This window comes from Rutilus rutilus, assembly GCF_951802725.1.
Source record: "Rutilus rutilus genome assembly, chromosome: 24".
Taxonomy (NCBI): domain Eukaryota; kingdom Metazoa; phylum Chordata; class Actinopteri; order Cypriniformes; family Leuciscidae; genus Rutilus; species Rutilus rutilus.
The window spans coordinates 8,483,118-8,496,954 of NC_140228.1; the positions used below are offsets into that span (position 1 = coordinate 8,483,118).

A 13,837-nucleotide genomic window follows, 5' to 3' on the forward strand; every position below is an offset into this window, starting at 1 on the left:
AATTACATTTAATTAATACTGCATGTTTTTGATTGCGAATTATAGTTAGGCCTACTGTTTTATAGTAAAAAAATAAATAATACAAATCACATTATTGTAATGAGAATTTTGTGTTTAACTCATTGAAATAACATTATAATGTAGTATATTTTTAACTATACCTGTAATTCGAAGGCTCAGATGGTCAAGTGATCATGGAGAACTGGATAAAGACCTCGACTAACATCTCAGATGCATATAAATACGGTACACTGACACACACAGGCATTGAGTCTTTTAAATGTTGAAATGTGAAGCAGTCTAGTGGATCATCATTTAAATTCCACTCTGACTCTTGGCTCAAATCCAGAAGTCAGACAATGGATTGAAATTAAAGCCAAAGCTAATTGGAAAACATGCCTGACAAAAACCTCACGGTTAGCCATGTTCAAGCTGGGTGACCCTCACTCGCCAAAGAGTGGATACAGCTGTGACCTGAACAGAAGAGCAATGTTTTTCAGAACATCATTAACATTAATGGAGGCACAATCAATCAAAGAAGATTTGAATCTCAAATTGTTTAATATTCCATTTACCTGAACACTTCACACTGCATTTCTGTGGCTGGCTGTAAATCCTGATAAGTTGGCTGCGTTTCCGCGTAGCTACGCTTCCTCGCCTAGTCGGGAGAATGCATTAATTAATACATTTGTTTGCGACAGGCACAATTATGCTGTTGTTCAGTGTGTACTTTAACAAGCAGCAAGGACTTTTCAGAAATGTCTGGCTGCTGAAGTGAGCGCTAAGGCCAGCACCCTCGTCATCCCTGCAAAGGAGACATGTCAGCACACCCCCACACGCTTAATACGCCACTGATGATCGTTTGCACTGGCCTCGAGTTCACACCACTGGTGCGAGATTGATGCCATGTTGATTTTTAATGATGTGCGCTACGACACAAGCGGAGAAGGGGGGAGCGCCATGCATCCTGCACTGCGACCATGCAAAATGTCATTCTAATTATCTCACCAGCCAGCCAATGAGGAAGTAAACATTTACACTAACCTGTAACCCCTGAAGCCGAGACACGGGGCCCGCATTCGGAGTGGAGCCCGATTTATTGGCAGACTCTGATCTGCCCGGCGACTAATCAAACCAGCCGGCAGCGTTTGGCTTCCATCCGTCTGTAAACAACACAGACTACGTGACATCTACATAACAAATATGAACTATCACCCTCGTAGGTGAACGCATGAGACCTCAATTATTCCAGTCTCCTTCAAATGTTTTTCGCGTGTTGCCGATCTGCAGATTGCCCTCATTAACCCCAACCGGTATTACTGTATTAATACAGTACACAAGGGAATTACTTACAACAGTGCTAGTCAAATAAGATTGACAACAAGACTTTTTATTAATATTCAAGTTCACAAGTGTGCAATTACAGATAAGTACATGTTACTATAAGTAGGCTTACAGATAAGTATAAATTTTTAGGCAAAACAATTAGATCAGTGGTATGAAAAATTATAAAAAAAATCAACGTAAGAATCAATGTTATTTTCCAATATGTAGGGTCACAATTTTTATGGGTGTGTGTGTATGTGTATTTCTGTAATGTATGTATGTATGTATGTATACTGACTATACATATCAAATATTTATTTATTTATTGGTGTAAAGTATGACCTGAGATATGTAAGCATATTTTCCCCATAATTCTCATTAATTTGTAAATAATGGTAGTATTTGTATTACATTTAATTACTGCTGCTTTAAATAAACAAAAAATGTATTGAGGATAGTATAATTGAGTAACTGTTTTAAAGTAATTTTATAGAATTTTAGGCTTAACTGTCATTAAAATAATGTTACAATGTAAAGGGCTAAAATTTTCTCTGTTTTCTTTTGATTTTGAGCTGAAATATGAGCCAGTATTGACCCAGTGCACTGCTATCCTGACCGGTCATCAGTGTGTTAGATGGTCTGTAGAGAGCGAGCGAGGTGCTCATATGTGCAGTACGGATGGGCCCTGTATTTGTTGAGATAGCGGGAGTCAGACTTGACCTTTTGGGTTCAAGATGAGTAACAGCTAGTCTTCATCTCTAATGTCTGGAAATAGTCATAGATGACCTTTACTTAAATGTTCAGTATATTTCTAGGGTAAAATGACCCTGTCCAGATGGCTAATGCAATCAAACTCAACCACATTTGTTATTAAGGGTTAAAAGGACATTAATGCCAATTAGAAATTAAAGTGGGTAACTAATACTTCGGGTTTAGTTTTAGAGGTATGCTGGCTTTTTGGATACAATATAACATATTATATAACATAAAAACAAACCTTTTCTAATCATCATATGTTTTGGAAAACAACGCTGAGTGTGATTCCGTGGCAAACCATCCACCATTCAATTAAAATCCATTCATCTCCTCATTCCCCATCACCACCTCTTGTATATGTGATTGCATTCTGTTGTGGATGTAGTGGACGATCCATCACTGTGGCTCTTGTTAAAGGATACAGCGTTCTTCCCACATCTGCATAAACAGCCATTATTCCCTCTGCTCAGATTCATTCCCATCAGCCCTCAGAGAAAGAGAGACAGGAACTTCACCTCGACAAATTGCCTTGCTATTGTTTCAGAATAACACCACGCTTTACACCCTCTAAGATTATTTCTAGATAATTGGCTCCTGGAAATAAGGCAATTATTATTATTTTTTAAATCTAATTATTTGCGTCCCCCCTCCCCCCCAGACAACAAAGTTAATTCTTCACACTGCAATTACAAAGTAAATTCGATGCTGTGATGTAGACATTTTTATCTTTTTTTTGTCCCGGATTTCTCTCAGCACACGGGTTCCACGACTTGAGGGAGGCCTCGCTTTGGCACGTAAGCCGTTGTCCTGGCAACCATCTTGATGCAGTGGATGATGGGGCAGACGCTGAGGCAGAGAGTACAGCCGGTGCAGCTGTCCTGAATCGAGGGGAGATGAGTCTCGGGGTCAAACACAATGGCCTGCCAGACACAGAGACATTAGAATCATTATATCCTTACCAGGGGCGACAACCTGCTACGGCTGGACGTCACACAGTACAAACGCAACAAAGACTGTGTGCTGCCCGTACACTGAACGACACAGATGTGTGAGAGCTGTCAGGAACATGTCATGTGGGTCATATTTCACACATTTCCCAAAATCAAAATAAGAAAATAATATTTGGCATTTCAGTGTTTTAGGGTTCAATTCTCATTACAGTATTGAAAAAAACAATGAAATAATATTCAAACTGTATTTATACATCATGGCAGTATTTTTTAGAATCTGCCTTTTAATGTATTAAATGTATGCACATTGAAATATAATATAATATAATATAATTATGTATTATTATATTATATACATCGTGATAATATTTGGAATATCTGCATTTAAATTTTTTTCAGCTGGTTTAAAAATGAGGATGATTAATAATAATAATAACAGCAACAACAATAATACATTTAATTATTTCTACTGTAATTATAATATTGTACAAAAACAATAATATAATATATAATATAATATATATAATTGACAAAATTCTGAAGTATTTATACATAATAATAATAATATTTATAGTATCTGCCTTTTAATTTTTTAAGCTGGTGATGATTAAAATAATAATGACAGCAACAACAATATAATTATTTTAATGTAGTTATTTTCACTGAAATACAGTACACAAAACTGTATTAAAGTAATTAAAATGTAAAGCGAATTATCTTTTACTTTAAAAAACTTAGTAATGCTAATTAATGCATTACCAATGCATTACAGTAATGAGAATTTGGGAGGGAAATTTGTGTAGTTTGCATTGTGGCAATAGTGAAATATTTCCATAATGCAAAAAAGGCTTCAAATATAATTTCCTTTATGTAACTTTTTATACATTTTTGTTTGATATTGTAGTGAAATGTGAATACACTACGGAGCAGAGGAAGGAATGGCCATCCATCTAAACATTATACTAGACTGTTAAAACAATCAGTAAAATATTGTGTTTGTACGACAGGAAGATTAGACATTATTTTGGCAGTTGAAATCGAGTATGGGCACCTTTTCAAACATAAACGGATTGCCGCCGGCGCGTCAGACTGCTGTTTTGTATTGCTTGATGGGCCACCTATTTGATCGTGACACATTATGTTGACGAATGCTCCTCTATATTAGAAAGCATTAATAATGTGTAATTCCTCTTAGAGATCCACTCACAGACAATGAGCGTCACTGTGAACAATTACTGCTTTGATAAAACCCGCACTCTACTTCATCAATACCCTTATGATAAATTGCAAGGGACATTTATTTAACAGGAGAGGGTGAGATGAATACTTTAATAAAACTGTCAGAGCCATCCCACTTGCTGTACTTCTGCAGGCTGAAGCACAAGGGGACATCACCATTTTCAGCGCTAATATTCATTAGAGTCTCTAAAGGGAAAATCACGTGCGCTAATAAGCCATCTTTAGCCTGCCAGTAAGAGGCGCCATAGCAGCATTTGGTTTTTTGTTTGTTTTTATGGCTTTTTATGCATCTTTTTATGTCAGACTAGACACTAGGTATGACATAAATGTTGGTATATTGGTTTCACCAGCAGCTATCACCCTGTAGCCAAAGACTGGTTGGCCACTGAAGCTAAGCAGGGTTGAGACTGGTCACTATGGATGGGAGACCTCCTGGGAAAACCAGGTAGCTGCTGGAAGAGGTGTCAGTGAGGCCAGCAGGGGGCGCTCACCCTGTGGTCTGTGTGGGTCCTAACACCCCAGTATAGAGACGGGGACACTATACTGTCAAAAAAAGCACCGTCCTTCAGATGAGATGTTGAACTGAGGTCCAGACTCTCTGTGGTCATTAAAAATCCCAGGATGTCCTTTGAAAAAAATTAGGGGTGTATCCCGGCATCCTGGCTAAATTTGCCCATTGGGCTCTGTCCATCATCATGGCCTCCTAATCGTCTCCATATAAATACTGATGGTCTTCATCACTCTGTCTCCTCTCCACCAATAAGTTGGTGTGTGTTCTGGCGCATCATCCAGGTGGATGCTGAACATTGGTGGTGGTTGAGGAGATTCCCCTCTTCTATATGTAAAGTGCTTTGAGTGCAAAGATTGGTTTTAGTATTGACTTCAGTATAGAGGGTACGCATTGACGTCACTTTCCCGCCGGAACACGTTCCCTCAGCCGGACTGAGTGGCAAAAGAGCTGCTGGGAAACTGCGAAAACGCCATGAAGTAAAACGAACGATTATCAGTTTAAACTAAAGGTTGGACTCGATATAGAGCTCCTTATAACTTACCAAAGATCCAGTGATCCATGGATATTGACAGGAATCGGTTTTCCTGACTTAATATGTGCCTGATTTCGACGCCAGGGAAATAAATAAAGCAAATTTGCCTGTGAACGCTTTATATAAATACAATATAGGTATGTCTAAATCTGGGTGATCATTTATATCAATGTTATATATATCATCATATCGTCCAGCCCTAAAACTTGTATAGTTTTTTTTGTCAGTGTTTGTTTAAAACCGATCCAGTTAAGCAGAATATACGATGGTTTTAGCCCAAAATTCTGCTTATTGACACAAATGATACCTGCAAATGTAGCTTTCGGCAATCTGTGAAATTATACCTCAGATTTCTTGTCAAATCTATTTGTACAGTCAATCTCAAAGCTCTTTCCCATTTTAGTTTTGTGTGTTTTTTGCGGCATTCACGCTGAAAACCAATGCTGCCGCTCCGTCTTTTTGCCACTCAGTGGGTATAATCGCTAGCCTAGAAATCTAGACGCACCCTGGCGGCAGCAAATTTAATTTTGAAGCCAATGTCGTCTTGCAACTCTCCTTTGGCTTGCGAGCTGGAAAAAACAAACTCTAGTCAGGCCAATCACATTGTGTATAGAGTCGGTGGGCGGGCTTAACATAATGACGGCAGAGTTGTGACGGTTCCGCGTGAATTCCCTGCTACTTGAAAACAAAGAAGAGCTGCTGCTGCTGGCGAACAGCGGTCTTTCGAAACGGCTTTGGCCGCGACTCTAAGAGTTAAGCTTTTCTTTGAGAAAAGAACAAAGAACGGCACTGAAGTCATTCTTAAAAAAAGGAAGATGTGTTCGGAGTTTTGCCGAACGGATACGGCAAAAGTTGAATCTATCAACTAGCTCCGCAGGTGGGAAAACGCTCTGGTTGGTTGTAGCGCTATCCTATTGCGTGCAGAGGGAATTTGAAAGACAACCGTTTATCCCGCCCCTCGGATTGAGCCCTGCCAATGGTGTGTTCCCAGACCCAACATCTTTATGTGGGGTCTGGCTTGTCAGGCTACGTAATCGCAGTCACTCCGGCCGACGGTGACTTTACGCTCTATATTATTTGAAATCGTACAGAGCGTTAAGCATGTACGCTAACTGCTAGGCCACATTTTTGCCCATTCTATGGCATATTTTCATTGTTTTTGCAAACATAAACCTCATTCTGTTAGCATGAGATGAAAAACTGCTAGTTGCTGAGAGCAGGACATGTTTCTTTTTTAGTTAATAAACCTACTAGCTGAAGACTTGGAGCCCTGGAAGGGCCAGGAGCTGTAATTTAACAGCCAGAGGCTTGGAGCTATTGCTTTGTGTGGGAACAAACACACAGTTGGTGTGTTTCTGTATGGGTGGGAGGACAGAGAGAGGTGCGCACCTGGTATCCAGCATCGTTACAGGTCATGTAACACTTCCCGCAGTTAATGCACATCTCCGGATCGATCAGAGCTTGCACTTGCTCCTGAATGTTTAGCTCTTGATAAGCACCGATGTGTTTCAGAGCTTTGGCTATCACATCCTGAGCACAAAAACACAAACATATGGGAATTTCAGGTCTTGAGGTTAGAAAACGTTTCTGAGCTACAACTGTACACAAACAAGAGTATAATTTAAGCAAACCCACTTTAACTCTTGGCACAGGACCCTTGGGAGTGTAAACTCTTGTTCCTTCAGTGGAAATGGCGTCGTCACTGCAGTCTTTCAGTTTCTTTTTGTGGTTTGCAATCGCCTCTTTCTTTTCTTTCAGATACAGGCCAAAACTGGGCAGACTCTATGGGGAACAAGAAACACACACACTGAATTGTACCCGAATTGTAACATTTCAGCCATTTTTGTCATTGTTAACTAAAACTACAATTGAAATAAAGCTGGAATAAATAAAACATAAATAATAAAATAAAAAATAAGTTGAAGTACTAAAATTAAATAAAAAAATTTAAACTGAAATATAAAAAAAAAGCTAATTCAAAAAAACTAATACTAATACAATTTTATGTTTTTTTTTTACCAATACCTATTACTCAGAATGGTATCTGCTGATACCGATAGTTTGATTTTCTTAAGGAATAAAAATCTCTCCAAATAAATCTGTAAACCATACAGGGGACCCTTTAATTTGGTACATTACTATAATATAAGGTTGAAATTAACAACAGAGCCCAAATTATTACATTCAACTGCTATTTGTTTTTAGATATAGGCTTATATTTATACTCAAATAAAAATTGAAAAGTACATATACAACTCAGTTGCACTTAAGGTAGCTTTCTGCTTCCTTGTGATTGACAGGATATAATCGGCCCTGATCATCGGCTGTTTTTAAACAATCGGCCAATGGCCAATAGTCGGCCGATACCGATTATTGGCCTATACATCTGTGCATCCCTTATAAATACTATAGGCCTAATAGTAAAATAATTTACCCCAAGAACCAATATTAATTTAGTATTATTTATTGGGTTCTACCATCCAATTCCCTAAAGGAATAACTAGTGGGATACGTTCTTCTCACATTCTTCTCTGGACATTTGTTATACTATATGCTCTCCAAAAACAGATGCCTGATATCATTTGGTGATTTAGTTGAGTTTTCTTTGAGGTAACCAATTATATTTCCTGTCAAACTCAATTACGTTGAATTCTGAAGCATGCTCTTCCTTTCACGCAGTGCCATGTGTTCTCCTTTAAGATGCTCTCACCAAGAAGACCGATATTTATGCTTACTAGTGATTACTGATTCACCGGGCTTCAGATGCCATGTGTGCCAAAGCATCAGCGCTACATCCCTCATTAGACCATCAGAGAAGTACACACGCTCACAGGAGAGGAAAACAAAGGCATTAAAGACACACGCTGCTCCCTTTCGAGGAGTGGCTACTCTTTTTCATCTTTTGAAAATTAATGAGATCCCTTCTGTCAACATACAGCGGTTTAGAGTCTAATCTGCTCCGGGCTTAACCGCTTTCAATCCACGCAGAGGTGAGACTTCAGGTTTGTGGCGTTTTGCACGAGGCAGTGTTTTAATGCTAAAAGAAAGAAAACTTATTGGCAAGCACACACACGATCGATATTACATTCGCGGTCCCCGAAGCAGATGCGCACGTTGTCAAAATCGCTTGTGCATAAAAAGTAAAATGAAAACTGATGTAGGTCACGCAGAATGATTTCTGAGAGATTATTGTCCTTGGTTTACCACTTTTGTATCTTTTGAAGGCCCTGTACTGTAAAATCATGCAATATATTTGCAAAAATATTCATTTGCCATTCAGGCTTAAGACATTACTGTGGCGAACGAACAGGGATTGCCGGGCTCGCTCGGAATTGTGTGTGGAAGATTCTCCCGTTGATGGATTCAGGAGGAGTGTGACGACAGGAAACATGATCTTGGCCACTTCACACTCTCTCAGTGAGCTTCTCATTTAGAACCTGGATGGCTTCACATATTTAATTCTCAAAGCCAATTCTCACCATGCTTTAAAAAACAGGTCTTAGCAGCTTTCTGAAACATGGTGGATGGATTTTTGCTGGTCTCTCCCAGCTCTACCCATAGAATTCCTACACATTTGGCGGCTCTATGTCAGCGGATATTAAGGGCTTTGTCTGGACCTTTATGGATGCATATGGAGAAATCTTTAGATTAAATAATGGAATATTAAATACTGTAAAATAAATGCTGAAATGTTACATTTGAAAAGCATAATTTTTATGAAGTATGAATCTTTTGTCTCATATGCTCACCATGGCTGCATTTATTTGATCAAAAAACAGTAATGTTATGAAATATTATTAAAATTTAAAATAACTGTTTTCTATTTAATAGAATTTATTCCTGTAATGTCATTTCTGCAGTATTCAGTGTCACATGATCCTTCAGAAATACTTCTAAGCAGAAAGCATTTCTTATTATTTAAATGTCAAAAACAAACCTTTTTTCAGGATTTTTGAATAGAACGTTTCATTTATTTGAATTAGAAATATTTTGTAACATTATAAATGTCTTTATTGTCAATTTAATGGATACTTACTGAACAAAAATATCTAAACATCAAGGGACCTTAAAGGAACAGTTCACCCCCCCCCCCCCCCCCCCCAAAAAAAAATCAATGGCATTCCAAACATCTATGACTTTTTTCAATGAGAAACTTGTAATAATATATGTTTAAAAATGTCTGTCTAGAGTATTTTTCCATTGTTGCTTTGGACCCCACTGACTTTCACTGTACGGACAGACACAGTTGAAACAGTATCTTCTTTTTCTTTCTGAAGAAGTAAGTCATATGACATAAGGGATTAATAAATGATGACAGAATGTTCATTTTTACATGAACTATCCCTGTAGCGCTTGAAGCCGAACCTGCGAAACATGCATCGCATAATCGCATTACAGATCAAACTACAATCAGATCTGAAGATATTCCACATTAGAGAGGATGACATTTCTTGGCGAGCGAGTTAGGCTGTGCATTTGAATACCGTTTTTCGTCACATATACACAATAAAACCTTCATTTAATGTCGGAGTCGATGTCAGTGATCAAAAGATGTTAATCTTTCGCTCTTCTGATTTCTTCAGGTACAGCGAGCGGGTGTCAAGCAACAAGTCTGAAGGTGAAAAACTCAAAGACGGGCAATGACAAGGGTACCTACATGAAAGAGCGACGCGGGTTCAAAGCAAAGCCAGGCGTCGTTTCTCAGCCGAGCGCTTCCATGCGAGCCAACTATTAAGTCTTATTGCTCTTTCAACTGCTCATTGTGCCATTAAGAAAAGATATCAACTCATGAGTCAAAAATAAAAGTCATAAAGAATGCTATAAACAACCCTGAAGCATAATAATCATGTGATTTATCCACACTCAACCGTTGCAGCAGGCTATAATTAAATATGAAAACCTAAATTTATCTAATAATATTCAACCCTCATTAATTTGAAGACAGGACAGCACAAAGACTTTTTACAACCACAATGTTTTCCCGTCATCTCGTTCCTACTTCTTCATGACACTGCGAGAGGCTTTCGGGTGAACCGGCATAAACCGCAGCGAGAGAGTGAGGTCCTGGGAGACGGCGTAAAGTTAAGAGCCCGGCCCTAGGTGCGACTCCAAGGGAGGAAGACATTCTTTCAAGCTCATTAAGGGGAAGCTTTTGTCTCCAAACTCCCAGCATGCTGTGCATCATCCTCGCTTATTTGTTTTGTAATAATTTAGTGGCCCGCTACTGAAAAGTCATCGAGCTGTGTCTGGTTTAATGAAAAGTACCGGGTGGCGTCCACCACCCTACGTGCCGGTCCTGTGTCTTCAGCTATCACACAGACTCTCCTAATTGGATGCGGGTTTTTTTTATAGTACACACACATTTTCTCACTTGTACAGTCCTCTCAAATTTGTAAACAACACATAGCACACATCAGCCGCGCAAAGATTCATTTATGTTACAGACGGGCTGCTTGATTCAACTTGTTGTTTACACAGGACACAATATTACAAAGAGGAGACAATCACTGAAACAACTACTGTCATGTCTTACGTCACCGACGTTATAAATAACTACAATTTAAAGGTGAATTGTGTTATTTTTTTTATTAAAAAAATAAATAAATAAAATTGATGAATTGTAGTAAAATGATTAAAAATAGTCAATTTAAATAAAAAAATAAAAAATAAATTTATTATTAAAAAATATTTATAGAATGTTTAGAATATATCCAGAAATATTTAATTTACTCCATAGAAAATATTTGGAAAACAAAAACTAATACAAATGGCAAAAGCGCTATGACATTTAACAGTATATAAATATACTATAAAATAGTATATAAATAATACTAAAATAGCACTGGTTAAAATTCAACAACAGCAACACTGCCACAACCAATGACACGAGTTTAGGACGGGAAGTCTTTTTGACCAACCAATGGATGACGAGGGTGTGTTCTAGAAACCTGTTTGAAAAGCTTATTATTTTTATAATTCAATTTTCAATTCGCTTTGTACTGTTACAATGTCAGTAGTATATGTAAATCAACAATGTTTACTCATTCTCTATGTTACCTGTACAGAAAAAAATAATCACGTTTATTCGTCAGCAAAACGTCACCGGATGACAAAACGTATGGATGGCAACCCAGTGCATTATGGGTGTTGAAGTTTTCCTACCTATTTAACGGAAGACAACAGCCTTTTTTTTCTATAGTCAGGTTGCACCAATTCCAAAATTTGGTGAATGGCCCTTTAAACACTTCACATTTAACAAGAAAAAGTAATATTAACTATTATTTTATTTTTACATAACGCAATAATTTAAAGGGATAGTTTACCCAAAAATGAAAATTATTTTATCATTTACTCACCCTTATGTTGTTCCAAACCTGTATGAGTTTCTTTCTTCAGTTAAACACAAAAGAAGATATTTTGAAGAATGCTGGTAACCAGACAGTTGACGGTAGCCATTGACTTCTATTGTTTTTTTTTTTTTCCTTGGCCATACATTTATTCAATTGTAATTTCGTGTCAAACCCTTCCTTTTAGCCCTTTTACAACACTAAGGCTTCCCGGAACAACGCTAGCAGCGTGTTATGCATTGTGATTGGCTATTGTCTCGTGGGTCAGATCTGAGAGAGGGCTAATGAAAGACCCCATTGAGCAGTCGGACAATCGCTTGGCAATAACAGTACATCTTCACTCTGGTCAGGCAAACCTTCATATCTAATGTGCACTAAAGCAGTGCTCTAAACTGTTCTCCACAGGCCTGTTCATATCTCTACGCACAAATGACCCCATATGTCACCTAAAATAAGTGGGGGCGGGGGTTGTGTGATTTCTGTGACACTAACATCACCAGACAGAATTGCAAAAACAAGGAATGCGTTCAAACTAATTTCCCAAAAACTCTGTTTGTCATTGGTTAGGTCAAACAGGTCCAGCCCTAAACTCATGCCACTGGTTGAGAGAATATTGCTGAACCTCATTAAGTATGATCTCTTTATAAACTTTTTGAAGTGTCAAAGTGTCAGTTGCGAAGCAGCCAATGGAGGGACAGAAATCTCTCAGATTTCATCAAAAAGATCTTCACTTGTGTTCTGAAGACGAACCAAAGTCTTACGGGTTTGATACGACATGAGGGCGAGTAATTAATGACAGAATTTTCATCTTTGGGTGAACTATCCCTTTAAGCTGGGATACCAGAAGGAGTTGTGTCAGCCAGTGAAGGCCTCCAGACTGATATTACCTGTCAGACCGCTTTTAGACATCAGCTCCTTTGACTGACAGCTCACCTGTGGCAAGCTCGATGAGACTGAAAACAGCGAGCAGCCAAGCACCATACCGGACAAGGTTTAAATAAAGCTTGAAAGACAGAGAGAGAGAGAGCAAAGGAATAAAAAAGACAGAGAAAAACAGTGCAGAACTGAAGACAGAAGAGATAAGAAAGGGTGATGGAGGACAGCGAGGGGTATGAGAAAATTTGTTAGCCACAAAGAACAAAAACGGCAGCTTGATCACTCCACAATGTAAAGGAAAGAAGACAAGAGCACAGAAGTCGCTGTGGTTTATAAAACGGAGCCTAAGGGAGCGTTCAGCAAAAGACGAGTTTGTTTTTCTCTTCCCGCCGAGGCAGCGAGCATCGTTCTCTCAGGGGATGAGCAGTTGGGTTTCCTCTGCCATTTCTAAAACGCTGCGCTTAGGCAGTGCAACACCGAAACTGTTGCCTGTTTGTGTGTCCGCTGGACATCTGATCCGCTTTCTCTCAGCTAGGCTGGACCGTGGGGGTATTAACACTTGTAAACAGCGCTCTGGCTGCCTGTGCAGCTCACTGTTGCCTGGCAGGACTATAATGGTAATGAAGCCTTCAGCAAGGTTGTCTTGCCTCACACTGTCAGGGGCGACACAACGCCCTGGTTAGGGGAGAAAGAGGAACAGATGGAGCCTGTGTGTGTGTGTGTGTGTGTGTGTGTGTGTATGTCACAGATAAATACCTGTTTGTTTTAAACCAGATGCTTCCAAGTATGTTTTTCAAACCTTAGTTATGTTGGTATATGAACACACCTTGAATACAGTGACTGAAATGGTCCAGATACACTACTTGTGATGGTAATGATATTTCTCACTTTTTGGGGGAAAGTCTTGGACCTGCTAAATGTTAGCTAGCGGTCAATTAACTATAAAAATAATGCAAAACAAATATGAAATAATATCGGGACGATAATACCAGTAGCACTGGAGATAGATTCTCCATGAAAATATGATTTAGAATTTTACACACTGTAGGAAAGAGTAGGGAAAAGTATGTTAAAAGATGCAATAAAATAGCTTAAAAATATAAAGCCAGAATGATGGTAAAATGAACATCCTTCAGAAAATGTGAATAGATCTGTCTGATCTTTCCCTCTTTGGTTTGAATGGTTGAATGAATCAACAATAGATGGAATTTATGCCTCTAATGCTTTAAAAATACATTTCAAGTAAACTAGCTTGTATGATCACATCTATCAGTGCAGAAGAATTTTCTGCCATTTTTTA

At 38.5% G+C, this 13,837-nt stretch overlaps 1 protein-coding gene across 3 annotated transcripts in view; it reads right to left on the reverse strand.

Moving 5' to 3' along the window:
* Positions 1–272: 272 nt before the first annotated feature.
* Positions 273–13,837, reverse strand: part of dpyda (dihydropyrimidine dehydrogenase a) — a 189,139-nt gene continuing 175,574 nt past the window's right edge. For 2 of the 3 annotated variants that reach the window (XM_084398600.1, XM_084398601.1), the window contains 3 exons: positions 6,950–7,096; positions 6,704–6,844; positions 1,376–3,002 (listed from right to left, as the gene is read on the reverse strand). In XM_084398600.1, coding sequence (XP_084254726.1) covers positions 2,832–3,002; positions 6,704–6,844; positions 6,950–7,096 — 459 coding nt within the window. In that variant the 3' untranslated portion in view covers positions 1,376–2,831. Of the gene's footprint in view, positions 475–575; positions 659–1,044; positions 1,164–1,375; positions 3,003–6,703; positions 6,845–6,949; positions 7,097–13,837 lie in introns of those variants that run through there. The other variant, XR_014626124.1, reaches the window with a different exon arrangement.